The 14,904-nt window shown below is 43.1% G+C and overlaps 1 protein-coding gene across 1 annotated transcript; it reads right to left on the minus strand.

Moving 5' to 3' along the window:
• Positions 1-1,076: 1,076 nt before the first annotated feature.
• On the minus strand, positions 1,077-14,877 carry fntb (farnesyltransferase, CAAX box, beta). Its single transcript, XM_042094648.1, has 12 exons — positions 14,663-14,877; positions 13,864-13,928; positions 11,814-11,886; positions 10,554-10,645; positions 7,488-7,634; positions 7,193-7,276; positions 5,633-5,719; positions 5,066-5,195; positions 3,625-3,757; positions 2,413-2,524; positions 2,020-2,134; positions 1,077-1,555 (listed from the first exon to the last, which is right to left on the minus strand). Exons 1-12 carry the CDS (start codon positions 14,759-14,761, stop codon positions 1,427-1,429), a joined length of 1,266 nt encoding a protein of 421 aa, XP_041950582.1. The 5' UTR covers positions 14,762-14,877; the 3' UTR covers positions 1,077-1,426.
• Between the last annotated feature and the right edge of the window lie 27 nt (positions 14,878-14,904).

Here is a 14,904-nt window from a genome sequence, read left to right on the forward strand (position 1 = left end):
CACATTATTGGGTTTTTGGGGATTCAGAAACAGACGTCAGTGGGATCCTTTCCAGACTGACCTGCAGAGCACTGTCTGGGTTCAAAACACTGGATTTAAAGGTTGTATCAGCGATTTCAGGCCCAAACATAAATGATCAAATTCATCTAATCTTTCCTAACGATCCGCTAGCCGTCTCCCCCATAAGTAGGCTGTCAGAAACGTGTCTCTGTAGGCACCCTAGGCTCTGACATCTGTGCAAACAAAACAAAAAAATACCAACAAGGGTTGGCAACCCACTCAAAAGCAAAATAAAGTGTTTCAACCAATAACTAACGAGATGCACGTTTAGGAGAGTTTTAATTGCACGGGAGGGAGGGGGAGAGAGTAGCGAACTAGCTCTGTTTTGTTTGAACATCAACCGAAGTGACGTATCCCCGCTATCGCTGATACAACCTTTAATTTAAAATCTTGGGTTATGGTGAATGGGGGCACTAGCATGGAAGCTAACAACAGTTACTGGCACTGCATGCCAACTGGGACACACTGCACTGTTCTGAAATCCACAACCTCCATTGCAGGAAGCATACCGGTCAAGGGATCTATATAACACATTATCCATTCAAGCCCTCCATCCTATTAAAGGGGCTTTCAGAAGCTGCTTCCAGACATGTCCTCCACAGTATACACGGATCTTTGTCAAGCGAAGGTTCGACCCTTCAGGTGATTCAGATATGCTAAGATGCACCACTGATGCACGTGAACACCATTTCTGTGTGGTTGAACACGCACATGAACAGAATCTCTGCATGTTTTTCGCTTTGTTCAGACATGAGCTCATTTACATAATGTCCTTTGGAAATACTAGCAGGGGAGTAGTGTAAGAGCCGGCCAAGTTCTGAGTTCCAAATGTCCGGTTATGTTGTTCAGTTACACGGCCAAACCGCTTGATATCCGCAGAACATGCGGACTAACACCTATGTCTGAAAGCAGCTTAGTGACACTTGGGGTAGGAGCCTCTGAGCTGCAGTATGAATGCACTATATACCTCAAAGTGATGCTACTGACCATTACACCAACAGACAGTAGATTATCACTGTAGTGAAGCAATTGATGTTTTATTTGCAAGAATCGGGTCAGTTTTTAGACTGGTTGACTGGTTGTAAAACGCAAACAAAAAAAAAAAAAAAAAAAAAAAAAAAAACACACAAATGGCCACTTGACTCGAACCAAGTTTCTATCTGCCATGCCCTCCATCCCCGGTTATGAGTCTCATGACTCGAGCTAACCAAAAGTCTTTCCTCCAGCGGCTGCTGGACTTTGCCATGTGTCTCCGAGTGGACCTACTCCCAGCGGAGGCGCCGTAACTTCAAACATCTAAAAGGGCCCGTCTCCTCCAGCTGCGTTGCGCCCCGGTCAGCATGCTCCAGCGGTCAGCGTCCCCGGCCTACAGCTGGTCCATGGGGCTTCCTGTGGCTCCCGCCTGGGGCCCCTCTGGCACTGGTAGCTTGTGGAAGTGCTGTATGGCTTGGGCCACCTTCTCTGGGCAGATATTATACACGGGGTGGGTCGGGGCCTGGGAGACACAGCAATGCAACAGAGTAGGGACACGGTTGGATAATTAACTACTGCACACAGCCCAGTACAAGCAAAAGGCCCACAGCTACTGTCGGTCAGTTACCGGCACTTCACGTTGCGTCAGTTGCTAGATGGAATGCTCTATGCTGTGCCCTTAGTAAGAATATATTAGGCTAATGCATTAAAGCACATTAAAATCACCAAGGGCCCTAATTGAAATGCCAGGCAAAGTCAGTCGATGAGCAAAGTGTCTCGTGTGTGAACTAACAAGAGCATGGAGCTGATCCACTAATGTCTGTACTTAGGATGCTTGCTCACGGTATTGAATTAGCAAATACATTTTGCGTGGTCATTCAATTAGATTAGGCTTTAGGCTTTTGCACTTAGCTCATTGTTTAAATTAGGGCTCAAAGTCTTATGTTGTTTTTAGCTGCATGCAGCAGTCACTGCTCTGGCGCTCACCAGTTTGTTCTCTCCGTTGCCGAGAACCAGCTCGTGGTGGAGATCCCTGTTCCCAAAGTGCTGCGCTACAGAGAGCCCACTCAGACAGTAGCACGTGTGGTAGAAGTCTCTAGACCTACCAAAGAGCACAAGACAAAGAAAAAACAAACAAACAAATAAATAATTAACAATCAAGCATATCAGTTGTCCTCTAATGTACCTCAATGTACTTGGTTAATACAATTACAGCGTACATCAAGGCAGCTGCTGCAACATTTAGACTAATAGCCTCACAAATGGCACTGAACCCCCTACACCAGGTAATGTACAGCTAACGGACACAGTCCTGGGTATGTCCAGGGAGACATGAGCAGGGATGGAGGAGAGGAGGCCGAGGCAGCTGGCCGTACTCACTTGCCAGGCTTGTCCAGCAGGCCGCCGGCTGGGTTCTGGCAGCACAGGAGGATGTACTCCTGCAAGGCCTGCTGTTGAAACATCCAGTTGGTCAGACTGAGCGTTGAGTCCCCTACGGGGAAACATACATGCAAATACAAACACACCACTGAGGTCAAGGTAAGATGGACACAAGACATGACAGATTTAAAATGTGATAACTTTTCCCGGCAAACAGTGGTTTATTTAGTATAAGTATAGTATAATAATATATATACTCTTTTGATCCCGTGAGGGAAATTTGGTCTCTGCATTTATCCCAATACGTGAATTAGTGAAACACACAGTGTACACACAGTGAGATGAAGCACACATTAACCCGGAGCAGTGAGCTGCCTTGCTACAGCGGCGCTCGGGGAGCAGTGAGGGGTTAGGTGCCTTGCTCAAGGGCACTTCAGCCGTGGATGTGGGCATGGGAGAGCAGTGCTCAGCCACTTCCCCCGCCCACATTTTTCCTACTGGGTCGGGGATCGAACCGACAACCCATCGGTTACAAGCCCGAAGCCCTAACCAGTAGGCCATGGCTACCCCTTTGATCCTTTCACATCCTTTTACTTTTAATATAACACGTTATCTTGTTTTGGCTGGAGCTTCAATCCTATTCCCTAATATTCTTTGTATTTGTTTCAAATGTGTCATCATTGTGGAAGTTGTCTTAGTTGTCATAAGAATACAAATCTAACTCAGCCCCACACATGCATGTGAAGTTAACCAGCATTATGGCACCGGAGCTGCTGCTCATATCTGTTTCCGCTTTTTCATGCCAATACACTTGACACTCAATCTGTCTTGTGCTGTAAACTCCTCTGTACTTTCTGTAAATAGCCATATAGACCCACCCACATAAACGCACACACACACATACTCACGCACAGACGCACACACTCCCTACACCACCAGTTTCACCTCTTCTACAGCAAAACAAAACCACTATTTCCACTTCCTTTACTGAATAGACTTTGCTTTGCAAACACAGCAAAACTACAACACACAGCAACACTAATTCATGGTCAGTAACTACTCCCGTCAACCCCACACACACACACACACACACACACACACACACACCCCGACACACACACACCGACACACACACACACACACACACACAGACACACACACAGACACACACACACAGACACACACACTCTGGGCGGCCCCCGCCCTCCTTACCTTCTTTATAGAGCGCCCGGTGGAGTAGTGGCAGGAGCCCTGCCTGCCAGAAGGAGTAGCACCCGTCCACCAGCTTGTTGCAGCGCCCCTGGAAGCCGCCCTCGAAGCGCATCTGCCTACTGGTCACCCAGCGCTGCGCGCGTGGAACGGGCAGTGGACGAAGGGGGAGGGTGCACAAAAAGGGCAGCATACAGGTTTTAAAGAACGTAAAGAGAAGGGGGGGGAAATGGGACAAGCGCTTACTGACGTGGGGTCACCACGCATGCGGAAAAATATCCGTACCAGATATCCACTTCAGCTTTCTAATACCGACACCAGTGGTGAGCATCCCGATTTCAGAAAGTACTGTAAAAGTTCTTGGTTTTTGAACTATTTACTAAATAAGTTACTCCTATAAGTTACTCCTAGTTAGCGCAACTCTTTCGCCAGCTAGCTCAGCTCATTAGGGCGATCCCCTGTGTTAACTGCACAGACAGAAGGGATACATAGCAGGACTTTACTTTCTGAAGCCGGGGTGCTTGCTCACCTCTGACCAACACCAACATAGATACTGAATATGCTAACATTTGTAGCATGTGCTTTTTTTCAGTCATTTCCTTTGTTTTCTTTTCCAGGTGACCCCCTCACAGTGGAGGGCTGCATCCACATGGTCCTGGGGGAACTGAAGCCTTCCCGTGTCCTTGGTTGCAATAAATGTCAGCCCTGACGAAAACACGACCAGAAAGACCAGGAAGCGTGCCGCTCCAACGCGGCCAAGCTGACCCGTCCGCTCGCGGTTAATGGGTTTCTGGCTTTTTTCGAGAGGTTACTATAGAAACACTTGTCGAGACCCCGTGAGCAATATGATTAGGGACTTGAGCACTAATGAACGAGTCTGAAATGTCAGCATGGGTCTTTGCAGAGTTGACTCTTATGCATGTAATGAACTGATTCAGTTTAGTTGTTTTTAGCCCACCCTTAAGCCTTCAGTTCTGGTGTTAACATAGGTGTATGTATGTGTGTGTGTGTGTTTCATGGAGAAACATTTAATTTCTGTTGGTCAGTAAGCAAATATAATATAAAGGCCTTTTCTTCTTCTGACTGACCACTATGGGAGCCTGATGCTCATGCCTGTGACACAGAACTCATTAGAGAAAGCCCCTGTCACAGCTGAGCAGCGTCAACCAAATCCCACGACTTAGGGCATGATGTGAATGATGAGAGAGAGAGAGAGAGAGAGAGAGAGAGAGAGAGAGAGAGAGAGAGAGAGAGAGAGAGAGAGAGAGAGAGAGAGAGAGAGAGAGAGAGAGAGAGAGAGAGAGAGCAAGGCTTGAGTTACATGAAAAATCCCTCCACTGACAAAACTGAAAAAAAGCCAGCAGAGAGAGAAAGCAGAGAGAGAGTGAGTGTGTGATCGAGGGAGAGATGGTGGGTGGAGTGGAGAGGTCAGATATGTACTCACTAGCAAGGCCTTGAGGTCCAGCATGTGCTCCTTGCCCAGGATCACCATGGCCGCAGTGCCACAGAAGGTGTAGCCACCGTGGGCCTCCAGACCTGGCACGCCACCTAGACCCCCCTCCCAGTTCTGACAGCTGACACACACACACACACACACACACACACACACACACACACACACACACACACACGCACATGCACACAATCCCACCACAATCAAACACAGTCCTCAGGCTGCAATACACAGCTTCTGCTACTGACAGGCTGGCCACAATCTGCCGCCACTGTTACAAATCCTACTAAAACACAACGAACAACAACAACAACAACTACGGTCATTTCCTGTGTATTAGCCACATTGTGTATAAGCCGCAGGACAGTGTTTTATGCAAGTTAAAAGAAACAAAAACATATTAATACCATATTTAACTGCCCCCATGTATTAACCTCATAGCAAGAAGAAATTTTGCAAAATCAATGTATAAGCCGTGGCTAATAGTTGGGAAATGACGGTAGGAATGGTGACTGTTGTTCAAAAGAGAGTTGTCCCAGTGCTGTGGAGCCCACACACCTCAGGATCCAGTTGTGCGTTCCCTCGAACAGAGTGGGCGTGATGATGTTGGTGAGGGAGGCCACTGATGCGGCACAGTACGCACTCCTGCCAGACACAAAACCCAGAGCAATAACACAGTGTTATCGACAGCTGACAGCACTGCCTGTTATATTGTATCAGTTACACAGAGAATGGAAGACCCAGCAGATCGTCAAACTCTGCGTTAGCATTTTAATTGTGACTTGACGTTCTTCTATTTACTATGATGCTAATGTCAATAAACATAAACAGGATGCATTTTCAATAAACAAGCCCTGTGCGAGTCTAGAGAGGGTGTGAATACATTCCATTCCTTGTGAGGGCTATTTAAGAAATGAACATGGTCATTAGTACAAGTCACACCTTCTCTGCTGCTGCAGAAGGAGAATGAATCATCTCTACATTACACGTATGCCTGAGAAAGGTCAATAATTTTGTAGACTTAGTCATTTTGTTTTAAAGAGTATTGCCAGCAGTTTTGGTGATCATCAAACAGGTCCTTGCTTAAGGGTTAGACTAATGACAGTTGGTGGTTTCGGTCAAGCACAAATTGGCGCAGTGCAACAAAAAAAACAAATATCCTTCATTCATAGTTCCTTCTGGTTGCTTCACTGAGCTTACAATGAGTATGTTTACATGGACATCCATATTCCCAGTATTGACCTTATTCAGAATAAGACAATATTGTGAATATGGTTTTGTTATTGGAATATGGAGTTGTTAATAGAATATTCCGTTCATATTCCGGTTTACATGTCACACAGCATATTCTGATTAATAACGACTTTATAAAAGTTGTAAACGTTCCTTCCCTGAATGTTTATATAATAACCTTATCACTACCTAAGCTATACTGCCACTTATGTCGCTACTATGCTGTCTTACATGTGCTTCTTCCTCACCCCAAAATGTAGCCTTCCTTCTTCTTCTTCATTCCCGACAACTTTTCTGAAGCTCCGCTTATAAATCATTTTGTAAACTTTGCCGCCAGAAGAAATACCATTGGTTGTCAAACTGTTTGTTGTTATTTTCAATAATGCTGTGCTTAATTGTCGTGAAATACCGTGAATATTCCAATAGAACGTCCTTATTTCGAATAAGGTGTTTCCATGTCTAGAACGTACCTCGATATTGCAAATTAAATCGGAATACTTCACATACCTTACTTAGGTTATTACTTATTTTGAATATGATCTTATTCCAGTTAAGGCAATCGGAAAAGGCTGTTTACATGGGAGTATCTTATTATCCCGGGTTCATATCGGAATATTAATGTCCATGTAAACATACTTAGTGTCCATATAAAAACTGATCACTGATTTAGATGATCCAACAGGACCTTTCTCTGCTAGTGGATATCATGTTGAGAGCCATTAATGGGCCAATGGCATGACCAATAACATGATCACTACTTCCCTGTTTCTATGTGCACAGGAGTCCCTTAGGGAACCTGTTGTGTGTTTTTGTATGAGAGAAAAAATTCTCTTTTATCTCTGTGTGCTGGCCACAATCCGCGGAAACCATGGTGACAGAACGTACCTGACATCCACCTCCCCACCCACGTGCATCACAAAGGAGCCATCTGGCTGCTTGACGGAGAAGAGGAAGTCCAGAAGCTTCTCCCTGTAGGGGGAAGAGAGGGGGGGCATGAGAGGAGGTGACACCAAAGCTGGTTACCATGGAAGCGGGAGCTGGGGCTGCTGAACTGATCTTATGGGAACTCCATATGGAGCAGAGAATGCAAAGCCAGAAAGCAAAACCTAGCATGCAATAGAGCTTAATGAATTCAAACGCATCATTGGCCTTTAGTCAAGGGGTGGGGTGGGAGGCGTACCTGTTGATGACGTTATAGGCCTCTTCCGTGCCGATGATGCAGAGGGCGTTGACAGCCGCATAGGTAGGGGCCAGGTGTGGGTGTTGGCCAGGGCCCCCAGCGAACCCCCCCATCGGGGTCTGGCACCGTGACAGGAAGTCACACACACTGGACATCAAAGACACAAGATATCTTACTGTGACGATCCATGACATTACAACCAGTGTATTTACTTCCAAATGTCTCATTCAGAAGCAAAGACTACATTGTTTCATCTATACAGCGAAACTGAATTTTGTGGTTTGCTGCATCAGCGTATGAGGTCTTCAAAATCTATCAACTTGTTTTGACATGGTGAAACTCCGAGACAACATATCTGTATTTAATGCTATGCATTAGGGCTGGGCGATATGGACCAAAAGTCATATCCCGATATATTTAGGTTGAATATCGTTATATGATATATATCCCGATATTTTTTCCGCAAAGTTAGAGCTGTAAAATGAAATGTTCAGTCAAATATGAGTAGTTTTATTGAAAACTCACTACTCAAATAACAATAAAATCTAAACATAAAACTGGAGTGCCTTTTTTGAAATCAAAGCGCTGTAAGGTGCACATTTAAATAAAAAAATAAAAAAGCCTATAAAATAAAATAGGCCAATCTTTTTCTGAAATAAATATATTTATATGAGAAAAGTAGCGTGGCGTTTCACGTTTCAGTGCAGAGAGCTCCGGTCAGCGGCTTGCGTGGAGCAAGGATCACGGCGCAAATTTGAACTATATCGATATATGCGATTTGACATGGAACTATAATCTCCTTCCAGCGTAGTAATCTAGGAACACCACGGGCGCAGCAGCACAATGATATCACGCAGCACCTGAAAATAGTCCCTGTAGGCTAACTTCCAGCAACAAGGTTGAGCTGCAGCAGACAAATTGGTTAATGACTGGATTATTACGCCTGAATGAGAGTATAGTTCCATGTCAAATCAGCCTAGAATATCGCCACGTTTCATTTTCCGTTGGTCTTATTACACTTTCTGACTTTAGAGGAGACAAGTTTTAAATTGAAAATTACCGGAAATCTTAGTCACTTTTAAATGTGATGCTAGCAGGCGAGATGCTAATGGTCTAATCCGATACAATGATCTATGCTAGGATGGAGCTAAAAGTGGTATCGCCAGAAAGGTAAAAATCAATTGTTTAACTCAAGGGGAGGTGGAAAATGAGTAATTCCCCAAACGGTGGAATATCCCACTGTACATCCAACTGTACAATTACTGTGTAGTGTCCCTTTAAAATGTTACATTAGAATTCTAGATTGATGTCAACATACTTGCTAAGGTGACTGAGCAAAAATACTGTATTACAAACGTCAGTGGTTGATTCTGCAGGAAACTATTTCATTTCATTTTCATTTCATATTTATTATACAGGAAAGTATTAAAAGTAACAAAGTTACAGTTTAAAACGGGCCTGACTCAGTAAAAAAACTGATTTCCAGCAGGTTCCTGTTCTGCAGCACATATAACAAGTAACAGGGACAGGGCACATCACACATCATATTTACATACAACACAAAGCAAACATATAGACATCAGACTTAGCACAGACAGTTATAGATAGAGTTCAGTGTTTGCAAGTGTATGTATTGAGGAGTAGCAGTTTATAGTTTTTTTTTTAATTGTGTGCTGGATTGTAATTCTCTGATGTGTTGAGGAATGCCATTCCAAACTCTGGTAGCCGTATGTATGAAGGACCTCTGGCCAAAGCCATTGTTGTATGAGGGCACTGGGTGGAGGGCCGTGGAGACTGACCTAGTGACACGCACTTGAGGCATGTTATGTGTTGATAAAAGAGAGATGAGTGTCTGTGAAGTGCTGTGTTGGAGTTGAAAATAAAAAGAAATAGCATGACTGTAAATACAATTTTGAAAAGACAGAGCATGTGATTGAGCGCAGTGTAGTGGTGTGTCCATTTGGGAAGATTATTGTGAATTTACAAAGCTCAGGTAATATAACCGTGCGATGGGTTCAGTAACTTCCTTTGTGGTGAGGGACCATATTGGTAGACAGTATGAGATGGTTGAGAATATGATTGCTTGCAGATAGGTTTTGAACTGGGAAGCAGCCTCTTGTGAATCGTGTTCCAGTTTTGGTGTGAAGGGGGGTGTGTGTGTGTGTGCGTGTGTGTAGCAAACAGTTCTGCCAAATGCCTGCTAATGTGGGCTATACCATGTGCAGCAAGAGCATTAAAGATTCAATAGGCAGCTACCATCAGTGAAGATAAATGTCATAATATTTTAATGTATTAATGGTCAACTTCAAAGAACTTCTTCAAATACCAACACTGCCCTTGTACCTAATTTGCACAATGTTTCAGTACTTTTCTGCCTATATATTCTTCCAACATTTTACATTTAATCCCACTGTTTGAGGAGTCATTTTAAATTCAGTATTACTTACTGCCGCCTCTGAGCTCTTAAGCCATTTAAGCCAACACTTAACACAAACACCTGACTTGGGAATTTGGACTATTATTGTTTTTCCAACAAAAACTCAAAAGCTTTTGACTTTGGACCATTTGCTTTCTGCAGTCCATTCTTAGAATTTTCAACTAGCTTACAGTACGTCCGTATGCTGTCCAAGTTGATTCCCTTACACTTTCTAGGTGTGTGTCAGGGATGTTCATATTCATACACTGGTACATCAACAAATACAAAATGGACAAACTGAAATAGCACATATGGTTGCAAGCAACAAAATCTGAAATCCGATCCCCTTCTGTATGCCCAGCATCTCATCTCTACAGTAAAAATCTGCAATGACAGTGGAGGCAAAACACACACACACACACACACACACACACACAAAAAAAACATATACACTACACACACACACAAACAAAGAAACATGCATGCACACACAGTCTGTCCACCTCCATGCCATGCTGACCGACCCTATGGTAGAGGGCAGAAGGGGATGGGTGGAGCTGGACTGGGTCGGAATGGGGAAGGGCAGAGGCGGGGCGGGGTGTGGGTGTGGGTTGGCATTGGGCAGTGGCAGTGCCAGGCTGTGGACTCACTCAGAGGCGATGGAGGCGGGCACAGGCTCCTCCAGCAGCTCCAGGCTGTGCAGGATCCAGTAGCAGAGCCAGGGCCGGCTGGCGTCCAGACACTGTGGGCCAGAGAACACACAGAGTCAGCGGCCATCGCACCACACACACACACACACAGGCAGGCGCGCACGCACGCACGCACACACGCACACACACACACATGCAGGCACACACACGCACGTACGTACGCATGCACTCAGACATGAGAAGGAGAGAATGCTCATGCACACAAAGACACACAGCATGGACATATGCATACACCCCAAGACAGAGGGTTCATGGACATATTCACTTCCCAACATACATTGGCCAAAAATGTCAACAGAAGAATCTATAATGTACTAATCATTAATAAAAATGACACTTTTGTATATAAATTCATGGATTAGTACATCTTTGGCTGGTAAGAACATCATTATGGAATATTATTCTTGGATGGAATATGGAATATTTTTCAACATTGAGGTTTAATCGGGATCCCATTGAGTTCAATTGTAATAGAACTTTTCCTAGAACCTCAACATCACTTCCAGTAACCACACACTGCACGTCTGAGTGGCAGGAAATCTATATTAGTAATCTGACAAATCGCTAGAAGCTGGTAACGTGAGGTGCGTTCAAATTCGCTAACACAGGCGAACGTTTGCAAACACTCGCAAACAGTCTGAGGAGGTGGTTCTCCGCGAACATACAGTGGAGCTGGATGTGAGCTTGACAGAAGGTAACAATTACCGTTACAAGGGAATGTTAACACCAAATCGTTGATATTTAACTGTTCAGAGAAAACATGTTCACCAGTGTTTGCCCAATCTGAACGCACCTCTAGTAACTAAGTGACTCATCTGTTCATTAAATGTTAAATTCTAATGGAATGGCTCCTTCAGTAAACCTCATGTTTTCTACTTTGCCTTTAAAAGGCTGTACACTTCTGTCATGCTGGAAAACTAATTCTAAAAGCTAAAATCTAATTCTTTTTTATATTAAACTTCAATAAGTCTATATTTAACACTTATTTCATGAAATGAACAATACATTTAAAAGACCAATGGTGTTCTTACATCTTGTTCATTACTTTAGCACATCATATATTTGTAGATTTTCTCCTTCTGTACATCTGAACTTGTGCTACCAAGTGCTACACATATCTCAGATTCGCATAAAGCACCCTCTGAGTGCAAGATGCATTTCAGTCAAACACCAGAACTTCTCATGCTGATGAAAACGCACCTCGTATGCATCTGTAAGATGGCGTAAACCCTTTTTAAGATACTGGTAGTGTTGCTCTCTCAGTAACGTAGGTCTGAAACAGATTAAAAAAATAAATAAAATTAAATATGGGTTGTGAGAATAAATTATTTGCACAAGCAATTCTTAAGTCATCAGGTTATGGAAAAACTCTGCACTCTGTGTGCTACTGCTATGTTCTATACAACAAGACAAAATGTTCCTTTACACCTTTAGACTGTAGACAAAACGCAAAAGTAAAAATTAAATATATTGTATTGTAAACAACTTTAGAATCACAATACTTGTAATACCAAATTGAAAGGTGCCTGATAATTTACATCCATACCATGCAGATTTATAGCAGGGACTATTTCATACCCATACCAATGCAAATGTATAGCAGGGACTATTTCATACCCATGCAAATGTATAGCAGGGACTATTTCATACCCATACCCATGCAGATTTATAGCAGGGACTATTTCATACCCATACCCATGCAGATTTATAGCGGGGACTATTTTCTACCCATACCCATGCAGATTTATAGCAGGGACTATTTCATGTTTATGCTCAAACAAAAGTAAGAGATGAAAACAAAGCCAGACAAAAAAAATCTGACTCAGATCTACTCGCCCATTTGATTAGGCATGTGTTTTGTTTGTGCATCGTGCACGTGTGTGTGTTCGTGTGTTAACATCATACACCCTCCTGCCCAATTACAAGCCCTTCTGGTGCTGACAGGTCTTGTCTGACGAAGCAGCACTGGCACCTCTGTGTAAGAGCATGAGTCACTACCATTCCCTCAGACACTCGCCGCCTCCACATGCTTACAGCCTTACGGCTCAGAGAGGGCACAGCCGTGGTGCCTGGACCAAAGCAAGCGCACCACTGGCTGAACCAGCTTCACCACCATTACTCTCCACTCATTTGTCAAGACTAATGAAACAGCCTCGACACCCAAATAACAGACTCCCATCATCTGAGCTCATCCTTGAGGAATGCCAAGGCTAGCTGCCAGCTCACTGGCACACTGTTAGGCTGTTAGTGTAAGTGTTAGGTGTAATGTATAGTGTGACCTCCAAAATAACTCCTGAGATAATACCACTTTGGGGCTATTGTACATTTTATGGGGAATCCATATGCTCAAACCAATAGAATGTGGGCTGTTAACATTTAATATCCAGTCGAACGGAGAGATGATTCATCCTGAAGGTGGCCACAGCAGCATAGCTCCTCACATTACATCTATGAAACCGTTGGCATGGAAACAATAAAGCCTCATAACTGACTGGTAATTAGTGACAGATCAAAGGGTTGTGAGTAGGCTGTGGCAAAGAAAATCACATAACAATTTGCCTTTTGGTTAAAACAAGTTGGACAGGGACGCTTATTCCTAACTGGAATAACAACATGATACAGTGATGTTTTTTGTGCAGGTACATTTATCATTGTAGAAGAGGTGTTTGAATTTGTTCAGGAGACAACTGGCAGATTCATCTAGCTACAGTTGTGTTCATAAAAAATGATCTTTTGGAAATTGGCATGGGATATTTTCCATAAAATCATCTCTCAATGTAAATGTCAATCTCAATGCCAATCTCTAGGTCTGGTGAAGGGTATGTGATGATGTAGGGCTATTTTAATTCCAAAGGCCAAGGGAACTTTATCAGGATGCATAGCATCTTGGATCCATGAAATAACTGGCCTTTAAAAATAAAAACCTGCCTGCCTCTATGGGAATTTAACATAGGGGTGTGTATACTTGCCCCCTGTATTTTAAGGAAGAACATTTATTTATTTACAATACATTATTCATTCACAAAGAAAATTGGTGTCCTTAAAGGTTGGATTTTTCCTCATTTTTTAATTAAGGTATTAAGATCAATTTTCAATTACCACAACTGCATGTCTCAGACAGTAAAAGGAAAACATCCGCAATATCCAGCCATGGCTTTGGAAAGAAATCTGAGAAAAAGGGTAAATTACATTTGGACATTGGCTTTAGTGTATAGACAGGATGGTTATGAGTATTGAACATCACACTTACTGTGGTGTGCTGTGCATTTGCTGGTAAGCATTGAGTACTTCTTGGATACTGCGCTCTACTTTTCTCTGAAAGGAAAAAAATTATAAGGATGATAATCAGACTGTGTGTGTGTGTGTATGTATGTGTGTGTGTGTGTGTGTTCAAAACACTCAGAAGTCCATGATTCACTTGGTAATGCTACACAACATACAGTCACAGAATAGGTCTAGAAGCTTAGATCAATCGAGCAACTGTAGCATCTATGATTTGTAACAATTACCTCTTTTACCCTCACCAATTCTTCAAATTGTAAACCATCTACTTAGCCAGCTAGTTTAGCTGTCTATAATGGTGGTGGTGACCCTTGAATTAGAAAATCGTGGTTTGCCAAAATAAGAGAAGAGCTTCCACATATGATATCAGATTTGATTTAAAAGTAATGGAAGTTCTTCAGCGACATTCACTCAGACAGGAGAAGAACTATAGTAGTTGGTGCAATGATAAAACCTTAGCTACTAGTTGATTATGAAGTTGATTCATTACAGTTAGCTACAGTTTACGATTGGATTATCTAATTTACCGTTCATGTCAAGACTTGCAGCTAAATCGTGCGATTCTACACACTACATAACAAAATTGGCAATTGCATATGTAATTTCCGTTCCATGTGTGAGTAAAAGACAATCTGTCCAGTACATCTGTTGGCCAGTTAGCCGACCAGTTAACTAATAGCTCAAGGAATTTGACAACATGCAACATAAAATTGGAGCTAGCAAGCTAACTAGTTAGGTTAGCAAGCTAGCAAATGGATCTGACTCACCTGTTCGGCTGAAGTCACGGTTTGAATTCCGTCATCTTTCAACAGCTCCAGTGAATGACACTCGTCAAAGCATCGTAAAGGTGAAGCTATCGTGTCCATTATAACAACATTAATCACAAATTTAACAATTTAGTAGTAAGTTAAGCCAATTATGTTCTTATTTTAACCACTAGAAGTAATTGTTAGCTCTCATGCGTGGGAGGAGCCTTAGAAAACGCCAGTACGGCAAGTGAAGAGACTCA

Source organism: Alosa sapidissima, chromosome 6 (genome assembly GCF_018492685.1).
Source record: "Alosa sapidissima isolate fAloSap1 chromosome 6, fAloSap1.pri, whole genome shotgun sequence".
NCBI lineage: Eukaryota > Metazoa > Chordata > Actinopteri > Clupeiformes > Clupeidae > Alosa > Alosa sapidissima.